The sequence below is a fragment of the Cydia strobilella genome, chromosome 14 (assembly GCF_947568885.1).
Source record: "Cydia strobilella chromosome 14, ilCydStro3.1, whole genome shotgun sequence".
NCBI classification, from domain to species: domain Eukaryota; kingdom Metazoa; phylum Arthropoda; class Insecta; order Lepidoptera; family Tortricidae; genus Cydia; species Cydia strobilella.
Window position 1 is genome coordinate 13,950,492 of NC_086054.1, and position 13,411 is coordinate 13,963,902.

Here is a 13,411-nt window from a genome sequence, read left to right on the forward strand (position 1 = left end):
GATCCCGCATTGCGTTACAACACTAAATTGCACGATTTGCTATCTTAGTCTATCTTTTGGACGAATGTGAGAAGGAGTTCTGATTCTCCTAACTATTAATAATTTCAAGTATAACTTGTGATGAACGTTATATGTTAACAAAAATCTTTCTAGGTAACTTTTTACATTTATGATTGCATGTCACATGACTTTAAAATATTTAAATCGCAAAATTGTTGAATATAGTAGGTACGTCACTCGTTCGTCACACGTCAGAATCATTACAAAAATATAATAGAATGACTATAAGTGTTACATACCTGCTGTAAAATTTAAATAGGTATTAGAAGAATCTATGTCAGGTTGAATATGTTTAATATACCAAGTTATTGTTCTACCATGCAAATAAGAAATAAATTAAGTGATGTTTTGTCAAGCTGTAGTGCATTACCTTTTGGTAAGTATTCGCAACTATAAAGTTACAAATATCAATTTGCAGGCACATTTTACAATTATTCTATAATGTCTTCACCTACAAACTTGAGCAAAAGCTCCATAGCAATATTGAGATGTAGTGCATAACTATTTTCTATCGTATTTTCACGGAAACGTACGAACGTGTCTTGCTATTTCAGTCAGTCTCGGTACAAAAAGTACTGACATTGACTGAAGTAGCACGACAAATACGAACATTTCCGAGAAAATACGATGGAAAACAATTATGCACTACATCTGTATTTCAAATCGACCAAAACATTATAATTAACTTATAGGTATTTCGTATTTTGTATTTAGAATGGCTTAATAGTGTTTTACTTATTCGAAATTGATTTGACAAAATTAAATTACTTACAATAACTAAAAATTAGTTAATAAGTAGTTCGTTCAATTCACTGCGTCTACATTGTCATTTTTATATCTATAATCACATTTAATATTATATCTAATTTGTTATTATATGTAATGCTAGGAAAAATTATAATTTCATAAATATATCGTTCAATATAGTCATTATTTGGTAAATTCGAGATTTGATCACAAAATAGGAAGATAAGATTTTAAATTTTATTCCAAGCACAATTACGTTTAAATTTACGTCCAATGAAAAAAATGTTGCACTTAATCATGAAATGGCAGTTAATATGATGAGCTAGCAGAATTCCCTTTCTTAGCAAATTGCGCTAAAATGGAAAATGAGCATACATATACTGTCTTCGCAATAACAAGACAAAATTGTATGTAAAATTAATATAAATTGCATAATTCCATTTTCAATTTGGCCGGAAGGTTTTTAGCACCAATTTAATATTGAATTATTTCTATTTATTGCATACGTATTAAAATACATCGTTCATTGTCTTACAGTTAAAACCGTTTAACATTGTTTAAAAAAATATATAATTCACATTGGTACATTTTATTGATTTTGTTAAAAATAATAAAAGGGTGGATACGTTGATACATAAAATTTAATTATAAAAAATAAAATAAAACACCTGCCACTAAGGCAAAAAATATTAATGATTAAAAATAACATGTAATAGGATAAAAAAATAAAATTAAAAATATGTATCAAAAATAATAGAAGAAATTAAATTATTTTCAGAAAATACCTACCTACACTACCTACACACACACCTACTAAGTAGGTATATAAATTATAAACTGGAATCGAACCAGCGTCCTCTGTTATCGCGGCAGGTGCCTGTGCCTTAGTTTATGACATTTATTTCAGGTTGAAAATATGTATCTCGAAATAGTAATTCATTCAGTATAATGTGTGCGTAGGAATAAATGGCTTTTTCAAAAATCAAACCAAACTAAACGACTTTAACTGCAAACAATATTTTATAATAACCTAAAAATACCATTCATCACATATTACTCTCCCACAATTTCAAATAATTGTCTATGACCTCCTCGAACCACCGTTTCTTCCTGACGTCTTTGAACGCAGGGGATAACGTCTTCAGTTCCAACTGCAATAAGGCCTCGTTGCCCAGCAACGAGTCCAGGTTGCGGAGGAGGGACGGCTCGCCGTGCAGTTTGAGCAGACTGGGGTACGAGAATATGTAGTAGTGCACCCGGAGGCGCTTCATGGCCCAGTTTTCAACTGTTTTGTTGCCGCTGGCCACCTGGAAAAATAAGTTTTCGAATTTAAACTATATACATACATACATACATACATATAATCACGCCTATTTCCCGACTATATAGTTTTGTTTAAATTTACTTTTGCTAAAACTTTCGCATGGGATAAACTTTTTATTTTGAAGAACGATTAGGTACCTAAACAAAGCCCTTAGGTTTCTTTTATCAATATAAAACATAAACATCAAGGAATATTTAAGTGATATTATATTCATAATCATAATATTCAGTCTTTTTAGAATTTTAAACACGATTACTTACTGGGCAAAGTTGCGTCATCTATCTAAGTTCAATTATATATAATTATGCGTCATCAATAAATGACGAAAAAATAATGCAGATGTAAGAGTCGATAACAATGGAATGATAAGATAAATTCATTAGATAAATAAAAAGTATAATGCTTAGTTTAGTCAATGGCAATGAAAAAAATTAAGACACATTTTTCAATGACGATAGGTAAATGATAAATGCAAACCGAAAATATGATTGGTCGTTTCATTTGTTTGATAGAATTTATTACTCAGTTCTCTCATAGGTCAGATTTAGCCAACTGGCTGATAAAGCAAAATATATAACACATAAGAATTTCCTCTCTCCTGGTTCGAAAGAAACAAGCAAGACAACATAATTCATGCTAGCATTGTCGTAGCAGTTATTATGCTTGACGCCTACATACTTTTTCTAACAGAATTCTATTAAACAAATGAAAACAGGCGTGAGATCTAGCAACTTTGCCAACGGATGTTTGCATGTAGGCGATAAGCTAAGCTTCATATGTAGGTAAGTACTCTGAAATGTAGGCCAACTTCTAAATTTTGTATGATAGCTGAATAATTTACTAAACAAACACACACAATCTTCAAAATTAGCAGTGTTGTTATTGGATTTATTCCTTATTAGAATTTGGATAAAAGAAGTTGAACGGTAGGTACTCCACCAAACATAAACCGTATGTTACATTGGAAAACTCATTTGTCACTCTCATTTCTACTTGTTTGTCAAATGCAACATACCATTATTATTTTTATTTATTTATTTTATTTGAAAATATGTTTACATGCCCTTACAGATAAATTATAATGCGAGGGTTAAAATACTGCCGCGTTATTTTTGGTTAATTTTACGTCAACCCTTATTTTAAAAACAATGTGGGTAAAGTTGCAAGCTCTGACGAATGATGACGGTTACCTTGATCTGTCCAATATGCTTGGCATGCCAAGGCGAAAAGTAGCCCTCAAGCTCCTTCGCAGTGATATCCGCCACGCCTTTGAGTTTAAGTCTCTCTTTTATCATAGAGTATGCCGTTCTAGAGAACACAAACACCTGGAGTGAGAGCATAGACAAGATTCACGATTTTTATTTTATAAAAGTTTCAAATTTGGAACGTGTACTCCGTTAGTGGGCAAAGTTGGACTGAAACTTCTTTTCGTGTTTCTTTGGTTTGTAAATAACTAAGTTTAGGCCGAAGTATTGTGTAATAGGTATATTATATCCAACTACATCATTCATTACTTTTACCAAATTTTACCTAAGAATAATATTCGAATTTAATCATAAACAATAAAAATAGGGACGACTATTGTCTGTAAGATAGCAAAAAAAAGATAGCAAAAATAAACAGTTACCTATTTGGTTTGGTTTGATTCTTATTTAGGTTGATACTTTTTAGGGTTCCGTACCCAAAGGGTAAAAACGGGACCCTATTACTAAGACTCCGCTGTCCGTCTGTCTGTCACCAGGCTGTATCTCATGGACCGTGATAGCTAAACAGTTGAAATTTTGACAGATGATGTATTTCTGTTGCCGCTATAACAACAAATACTAACAAGTACGGAACCCTCGGTGCGCGAGTCCGACTCGCACTTGGCCGGTTTTTTTTATTGCTTATATGAGTAATATTTCCTCTTTCATTTAATTTTTACCTTTAATTAGGAATACAGAGAGGCGAGAACGGCAAGCGAGCTGCGATGAATTGCTGATTGCAATGGTAAGAAGTAATGATGAATGTCCTTTAATGTAAAAGTGGTGTGGCATGTGATGGGTAGATATATAGTTTGAAATATTTGAATGGCCAGGCTCGAAAATGGTCAGAAAATGATGAACACGGAAAAGAAGTTTTGATGACGCTCATGATGGAAAGCATCAAAGAAATGATGATGATCCATATTTTAAAACACTTGAAGGAAAATTCTATCGTAACTATTATCATAGAGTAACTTATACTAGAGCGGTACTGTCATAGTAAATTTTGTAACCACTGTAAATTCACTGCCATCTATCGACATAAAACTAAAAATGAAGATTTATAAAAATACGTTAAAATATATTTAAATATGGATAAATGATTTTTTTATTTGCATTAATTATTTTTATATGATTTTGCCTATGTTCTTTCACTGATATGCGTTAAAATAATAAATAACAAACGAAACCGTCAACGCCATCTATACGAGAGTAGGCCAAAACTAGTGGTGCCATCTGATCGAGAATCAAATTCTCGTGATTTTAGAGGCACGTTTTTTCCTTAGACTGTATCCATCTATTACGGAGTTATATCTATCTTTTGTTAAAATAAAAGCACCAAAGGTTGCTTTTCCAACTTAGTATGACACCCAGGGACCGGACAACCCTTTCCGCGATAAAACCCTTTCAATGGGCGACACTTAAACACGGCTAACACATTGAAAGACTTTCCCTTTTGAACTGCAAGCCCATTCATACCCCTACCTTTGACTAACCCTTACCGAAAAGCTAACCAAAAATAAGGCTAGCCCTTAATAAGGGTTACCCTTATCTTTAAGCGGTTTTTATAAAGGTTTCCCTTTGCGTAAAAGAGACAGGATTAGTATATATCTACGGTAGTGTATGAAAAGGAAAGAAAATACGTGCCTAGTCAAAGAACGCCGCCGTCGCCGCCGACGATCGCTCGGATTCGAAGTAATGTGTGCTTTATGAACAAGGTAAACGACTTAAATTAGCACGCTTATATGCTAAAAGTGAAGCCCTTTATAAGGCTAATCCTTATAAGCAATATGCAAGGTGTTGGTGAGCGGATGATAAGGGTTTTGTAAGGGTATTTGGGCTACCGATTACTCAAATGTGGTAGCTTTATATAAGGGTTTTTAAAAGCAAAACAAAGGGTTTCGTCTGGCAAAGGGTATGGTGAGTTAAGCCTTATGCAATACCCTTATAAAACCCCGATAAGGGATAGCGGGCCGGTCCCTGATGACACCATCAATCAAGTAAATTAACTACAGCGCCATCTTATACTACCAGTAGGAACTATCAACAGATGTACTAATAGTTCTGCTACTCGCCGCACGATGGCGCTGCTGGTCATTGTTACTTATCAGCCACACAGATGGCGCTACTGAGTCTGAACAGTTCAGAAAGTGTCCGATAGAATTTTCCATTATTTCAAGTGCATGTGACAGCGTCCGTCCAAACCTTGACCGCGCCGATGTGTTCAGCAAAAAACGGCGAGAAGAAATTGTTGATCTCCGCCGGCGGGATGTTAGTGACGCCTTTGGACTTCACACGGTCTTTGATACGGGAGTACACGCTCCGTGAGAACACGAATACCTGGGCATAGTGATAAAAAGGTGAGAAGCTAAAGTATTAAGCACACTTTATAAATACAAGTTTGCATTACAAAAACTGGTTCCGTAATTTTCTTCATGGCGAATACTTTGAACTTCTCACTACACGATTATACGAGTAGCTAAAAAATTGTATTCCCGTTGCCAGGGAGGTTTTGGGATTATACTGAGCAACTTCTACTATGGGACCAACCACGAAATCGCGAAAAAAAAATTTACCTTCCCATAGAAAATGGACCAGCCAGAATGTATGAAACGGCCAAATTTTTTTTCGCAGTTTCGGGGTCGGTCCCATTGTAAAAGTTGCTAAGTATAATCCCAAAACCTCCCTGGCAACGGGAATGCACTTAATTTTTAGCCTCCGTGTATAAGTATGTTTTATTGACATAAAATGTGGTATTTTCTATAAAAAGGGACCTTATTGTCGATGGCGCTTACGCCATAATAAAAGATGCTCCGATGTAAATACAACGCCGCGCGACGCTGTGCGGCGTAAGCGCCATCGACAATAATGTCCCTTTTCTTAGAAAATGCTCCAAATAGTTAGGTACTACTAAGTATTCCTCCAAATTGTAGCTTACACTTTGGATTTTTTTGATAAAGCCAGGCAGTCGACTTTTGTGAAAATATAATAAAAATCGCTGTATTTTTGTTTTACTATGGTATCTGAAGCTATAGAAAATAGACGAGGCAGAATGGTAGGTCACTTGATAAGACACGACACTTTCTTTAACACTATATTAGAAGGCAAGATAGAAGCGAGAAGAGGCCGCGGAAAACCACGAGCAAGCTACACACAACAACTGAAAGCGAAAGCAAATGTCGTGTCTTACAGGGACCTAAAGAACCTGGCCGAGGACCGAGAAAACTGGCGCATACTCCACCGACAAGAGCCATGCTCTTAAATTATGATGATGATCTGAAGCTACATAAACTAATTTCAGACCTAGATATACCTTATCCTATTGTAAGCACCTGCACCTACTAAGTCTAGCTAGTCGTTTTAAAATGAGAGCGTAACTACGTTTGTATGGAGAGCCGAGCTTGCCGGAGCCTTAAGAGCCCGCATTAAACTCGGTCGAAAATGCAAAGACGCGTTTAAGGATTGCAAAATGTTGTGGCCGTCAACTCAAATAGATGTCGCTAAAGGAATTAGGTTGTTATTACCGTTAGACACTAGCTATCCCAAAAAGTATGGGTGTCGAAGATGGTTTTAAGGATGACTCACGCTAGACCGGACCGGGGCCGGGCCGGAGCTTCGTTTTCTATGGAAAGCACCACGTGATCACCGATCAGCCGTCATAGAAAATGACGTGTTGGACGCCTCGACCCTAACCCGGCCCGGTCTAGTGTAAGTCATCCTTTAATCTTCAGCTACAAAATTTTGCATTTTTTTACACGTCTTTCATTCCTTTTTCTAATGGCGTTATTCATAAACGCGCTACTGGCCTGAATTAGCTATGAATCGTTTGTCTTTATCTATCATTTTGACTTATGTTATTTGTAAGAAAGGGACAAAACATAATTTAACTAAATTAGGCCCGTAAAGTTTTATGAATAAGGGGTAAGTCTTTAGTAATCATAATCAATATCAGTGATATCAGACCTGATACAGCGAGTTGCCCGTTATGTAGCTTGATATGTAATGCGAGCCATATTTCCTGATGAAGTCCGCGATGGAGACCGTGTCCCCGATGGTGGAGTCCTGGATCGCGTCGAAGACCACGTCCTCGACCGGTACGTTGGTGGGTAGGTCACTTAACTTGGCTGTTTCTCGGTATCTGGAAAATGATAGAATTACATTAAAAGAACATAGTGAAAATAAAGTGTCACGAAATGGCCCCATCTCAGCATGCGGTGGCGGTGGTGATGTGTGTTTTATAGAGAACTAGCCCGACGGCTTCGCACGGGTGCAATACTGATGTATTATACATATAAACCTTCCTCTTGAATCACTCTATCTATTAAAAAAAACCGCATCAAAATCCGTTGCGTAGTTTTAAAGATCTAAGCATACATAGGGACAGACAGCAGGAAGCGACTTTGTTTTATACTATGTAGTGATGTAAGGTCACACTTGGAGTTGCAAGTATCCTAGGGTACGGAGACTGCGGCATCAGGCGGGCCGTATGCTTGTTTGCCACCAACGAAGTATAAAAAAACTCCGGTCGACTATTTTTGCGCCAAAGTATGTAGGTAGATACAGGTAATGGATGTTGGCAAGAACTCTTTTGAAGATTTTTTTCTAACTAATTGTCGTAAATTGGATAGATGCCTTAAATATGATGGTATTACGTACCCTGTTTAGTACCTTAACTTTGGGAGTTAGGACTGAAAGGATACTTAGACAAGGGGCAAGCTTAGTACCTGGAGACCCTGACGAGCACGTAGCAGTGGTCGCCAGTGATGAAAGAGGAGTTGATACCCAGGTTCCTCGCCATGATGTCCGTCGGCCAGCCCGCTGTGAACGCTCGCCATGGTCGCTCTAACCTGGAACCAATATAAATTTAAATTTATTTGTGACACTATAAATATTACTACACAGAAGAAAGTCAAAGAAATGCTGCTGCTGTGGTGCTGATTTTTTATCCAAAACATTTTTTGTACAAATTAGGTGAGGTCTCTTGTCACTATGAGTAGGTGATAAAATAAATAAATTTAATATAAATAAATAAATATTATACGGACATTCTTACACAAATTGTCTAAGTCCCACGGTAAGCTCAAGAAGGCTTGTGTTGTGGGTACTCAAACAACGATATATATAAATACTTAAATACATAGAAAACATCCATGACTCAGGAACAAATATCTGTGCTCATCACACAAATAAATGCCCTTACCGGGATTCGAACCCAGCCAGCACCAGCGCAGCGGGCCAGGACCAGGGGTTTTTTAAGGTAATACTTAAAAAAACATAACGATAAAGTATTGTTAGTATTTAGTAGATTCCCTAAGTTTGAAAACCGAAAGGCAAAAAAGCCGAGAAAATGCTAAGAAAAATGACTCGTTTTAATTTACTGCACCAGCCGATTACCTAAGCTGTGCTACTTCCAAAACTGAGGTCTTGAGTTCGAACCTCCGCCTCCGCTCTCGTTCCAGAATTTCTCAGCACCTACCTACGACATATTATATTTTACCCAGCGCGCATTATTTATAACTAAAATAAAAATAATTACAGACATATACCTTATCCTAATGTAAGTACAAAGTTTCAGAGCAAACTAGGTACTCGTTTTAAAATGAGTGTGACTACGTTTGTATGGAAAACCGAGCTTGCCCGGGGACCTATTATAAGAGAAACATTGCTATCCATTGAAATCAACTGCAATCAACGGTCCTTCAACCTCAAACATAATAAAATTGCAAACCGAATTCACAGAATTTCACAACGACACAAATCAATAGCAATCATTACAAAAGGATCGATTGATTCAGTTTACATTTTCACAACATTCACCTTCGTTCCAGAAGGGCTTAATTTACTTGTTATATACAAGCACAATGACGTTATGCATTTCCTATTTTATCGACGCTAATGTTTTTTATTCGATTTAGTAATGATAATGAGTTCCTTTCAACGACTTATGGAAGCGTTATAAACGAGAATCTATATTGTACATAAATCGACAAAGCAGTACGTAGATGTTTATGAAATAACTAAATCCTGTTTGATATTAATAACAACAGTAAATAATACTAGTTAGTGTTCCTATGTTCTAATAAATAGCTAGACTATTAACGATCATCGGTGAACCTTATGTGTTTGCAATAAGGTATAGGAATTGTCAATTTAACTGTGTTTACGATGGTTCAATAGGAAGTCTTAGTTAGGAAACAAACCGCTAGTTGTTATGGTTACCTCAATAGTTTACCTCATAAATAGGATGAGACATGACATAGAAGTGCAGCGCGTGTAATAATAACAGTGCACAGTGCACAGTGAAGTGAATGATAATCTTCGAGAAAACCTGGGTGAATTGGGACCTAATTAACTTACCTCATCGAAATCATAAATATGATACAGTTAAGTATCGGTTCATCAACAGTGCTAGCGGTTTCAAAGAAGAAATGTCAACGATAAAAAATATTTATAGAATAGAATAGAATATATTTATTTGCTTGAATACGTAACAATTAGATCTTATAAAATAGTTAGAAACAGTATTCAGTCGACACAACATCAACATGCAAAATATTTACAAAATGGTACATTAAGGTACATTTACTAATTACTAACATGCAATCATTAAAACAATATCATATTAAAACAATGTCAATGAGATTAAATTGAAAAAAAAGAGAGCAATGGTAGATTAGTCAAAAATAAAATAAAATAAATATATATATTAATGCATATATATATATATATTAATGCATAAATGCTTAAACCTTACCTCTCAAAGCTAAAATCCCTAAAGTACGCCTGCAGCAACTGCTTCAGGTTATCGCAGAACTCCATATGGAAGTCTCCGTCGAACAGCGTCTTGGCCTGCCGCGGCTTCGGCGCCACGGACAGACGCTCCACATCTCGAAACACGCTGACGGTGGGCTCTCGGAACACCCAGCCTTCCGTGTCGTTGCGGGGGACCACTCGCATGCAGATGCTGAGATAGCCATATCTGAAACGTGACGTTTTGAGGACAATCTATGAAGTTTGCTGAATCTTATAAATAATATATTGGCTGCCCTGCCGACGCCGAACTCGGAGTAGCGTGACGGCGCAAAAGACCGCTAGCCATAAGTTCGATACCTACCTCATTTATCGTTACCTCATAATTGTGGGTTACCTCATAAATATATTGATGGCCTTGCCGACGCCGAGCTCGGAGTCCAGCGTGCCGGCGCAAAGGGCTACCGCCAGCAGCGCGGTGAGGCCCCGCAACATGCCACACGACGATGGGACCGCCTGCAAAAAACAAATAACAGTACATATTATAATTGTTTGTGTCACATCACGCCCCCTGAAGTAGTAAGGTGAGACGCAAAAGGCTTAGGTCACTTAGGCCCACTTGCACCATTCCACTGACCCGGGGTTAACCGGTTAAACCTGGAGTTACCATGGTTACAAATACAATTTGACACTGGGTTAACGGTTTAACCGCTTAACCACGGGTTAGTAGAATGGTGCAAGTGGGCCTTATTGTGACAAGTTCTGTACCTAAAAGATGACCCATATAGTTGTAGGTAGGTAGATATTACTTCGAGTGTGTTTTTACATAAGCGCTATTATTGCACGAATAGGTACAAAATTACAGATAATCTATTCAAATTGTTATACCTAAGAAATCTCAAATAGCCTAACCTATTTTATGTACTTACTTATTATGAGGCATAGGCAAGCATTGTAGAAATTACTTGATGTTTCAGATATAAAAAGCCATAATTAATGGAGAAAAAACATTACAACCACAATATTCGACAACAAAATATTCAGTGGTTAATTTATTTGTTTTTTAAATACCTAATGATTTTTACAACTAAACTGACATTATTGTAAAAATTTGATGAAGAAAAATTGCCTCCGGCGGGGAATCGAACCCCGGTCTCCCGCGTGACAGGCGGGGATACTAACCACTATACGAGGATTACGTCATAGGGGGTTGAAAATAAGGGGCAGCGACCTTGGTAGTTTGTTTCGTAATTTAGTACTGTTTGCAGTATTAAGTATAGACTGTTTCCGTAAAGGAATATTAGGACCTCTAATAATTTATTAAAGAAGATGATAACAATGCTGGATAGCCAAGAAATTATATCTTTAAAAATGTACAAAGTACAAGAATATACTTACACATTTCGAAACAGAAAAAAAAAACAACCAAATAATACAAATATAAGAAATCATGCCATTTAAAAAGCAACTAGCTGGACATAATTATAAAACGCAAAAACAAAAATTAAAAAAGTAAAAAGTATTGTCAGAAGTGGGATTCGAACCCACGCCCTCAAAGAGGACCAGAACAGCTCATACCCGTACAACAGGCAAGGTAAACCTTGAGTCTGGCGCCTTAGACCGCTCGGCCATCCTGACAGTTGCAGTAGAGCTCGAAATTAGCCAACACGTTCGCGCGCACTAGTTTATACGTCGTTGCGATAGGTAGCGTTAGTAGTATATGAAACTGATTAGTCGAGTAGCGCCGTTGAACTTTTTTGCTGTTTGTATTGAATGATGTAATTTTATAATTCGTTCTCATATCACGTTTATCTGATATGAAGGGTACACGGAAAGAACATGTCTAGTCACTTTAGTAACATTTTGAGTAATCGCGGTTTTAAATGTAATAACCTTAGTAAGATAAGTTAATCATTAAATTTAGATTAAGGTACTAACATTGAAAATGAGTGCATCATTTCGCCGTTAAACGCAAGTTTGGCGAACCTAGTATAAGTTAAAAATGTGTTATACTTTTTTGAAAAAAAAAAAAAAAAAATTTGGAACCATGTCAGGACGTATGGTAATTCCGTGACCCGGTCTTTTTTAACGAAAAATAAAGTGTTACAAATATTATACAGTGGTACCAAAAGACATAACTAATAGTTTATTAGGAGCTCTACATTTTGAGATGAAAATCTCATTTTCCGAAAAAAGTGACTAGACATGTTCTTTCCGTGTACGCTTCATACGGACTAGAAATACTAAGTGTGAAAATATTCAATAGAATATTTTTGTTCGAAAATATACTGCTCTGCTGTGTACTAAACAAAACCACAAACGAAACATTTTCGTCATAATATTTTGACCACAGTGAAATACTTTAAATCGGGTTTCATGAGATAAAATCTGTAGGAAATGCTTTAACTACTTGCAGACTTCATAATGAAGCTTTTTACTTCATAATGAAGGTGTTAAAGTTTATTTATTTTTGCTATTTTATTAGCAAAGAGAATTTATAGGATAGAGGGGTATTGTCATAGTAAATTTTGTAGTCACAGTAAATTTGCTGCCATCTATCGACACACGATTTTTAAAACTAAAAATATCAAAAAAAAAAAAATATAAAAATATAGATATGGATAATTGATTTTTTTATTTGTATTTATTATTTCTACATATATTTGTCCCATGATACACTGATATGTGTTAAAATTGTTAAATAACAAACGAAACCGTTAACGCCATCTAGCCGAGAATAGGCCAAAGGTTGGTATTGGTGGTAGCGCCATCTGTGCGAGAATCAAATTTTCTTGATTTCCGAGGCACGTTTTTTCCTTAGACTGTATTCATCTTATACGGAGTTTTCAACTAATCATGATGCTGTCCCTGTCACATTACTATATTAATATAACAGCCAGTGTGGGAGCACCATCAGGTCCCTTTTTGTTTGATACGACACATTTGAGCCGGACACAGCAGTTGCAACTGCACAAATGCAACCTAACCCCACCGGCGCCAGAATCGATTGTTCACTTGAACCAATCAAATTGTCATCTGATTATAAATTGGCTAAGTGCGAGCCGGACTCGCTCACTCGATACACTTACTTTAAATATAACGTTTGTAGAATAATATATTGGTTTTCTATTAGTTACATTGTTTTATAGCTATGATATCTAAAACATTACATAATCGTTAAAACATGTGTTCACGCTTGCAATAGGAACCTAACTGTAAAATAATAATAAAACAGGTGGATTAATTGTGATATCTTACAGGTAATTGGCATTATAGTGTAATATTT

At 36.2% G+C, this 13,411-nt stretch overlaps 1 protein-coding gene and 1 non-coding gene across 4 annotated transcripts in view; both read right to left on the minus strand.

Moving 5' to 3' along the window:
- Nucleotides 1-1,721: 1,721 nt before the first annotated feature.
- Nucleotides 1,722-13,411, minus strand: part of LOC134747271 (torso-like protein) — a 66,829-nt gene continuing 55,139 nt past the window's right edge. The window contains exons 2-8 of one of the 3 annotated variants that reach the window (XM_063681891.1): nt 10,523-10,641; nt 10,130-10,354; nt 8,100-8,222; nt 7,339-7,513; nt 5,581-5,715; nt 3,322-3,456; nt 1,722-2,114 (exon numbers count right to left, since the gene is read on the minus strand). In XM_063681891.1, coding sequence (XP_063537961.1) covers nt 1,854-2,114; nt 3,322-3,456; nt 5,581-5,715; nt 7,339-7,513; nt 8,100-8,222; nt 10,130-10,354; nt 10,523-10,620 — 1,152 coding nt within the window. In that variant the 5' untranslated portion in view covers nt 10,621-10,641 and the 3' untranslated portion in view covers nt 1,722-1,853. The remainder of the gene's footprint in view (nt 2,115-3,321; nt 3,457-5,580; nt 5,716-7,338; nt 7,514-8,099; nt 8,223-10,129; nt 10,355-10,522; nt 10,642-13,411) is intronic. The other 2 variants (XM_063681890.1, XM_063681889.1) reach the window with 2 other exon arrangements.
- Trnal-caa (transfer RNA leucine (anticodon CAA)) lies at nt 11,649-11,763 on the minus strand. Its single transcript has 2 exons — nt 11,726-11,763; nt 11,649-11,693 (listed from the first exon to the last, which is right to left on the minus strand). It is a non-coding gene; the product is annotated as a tRNA-Leu (tRNA).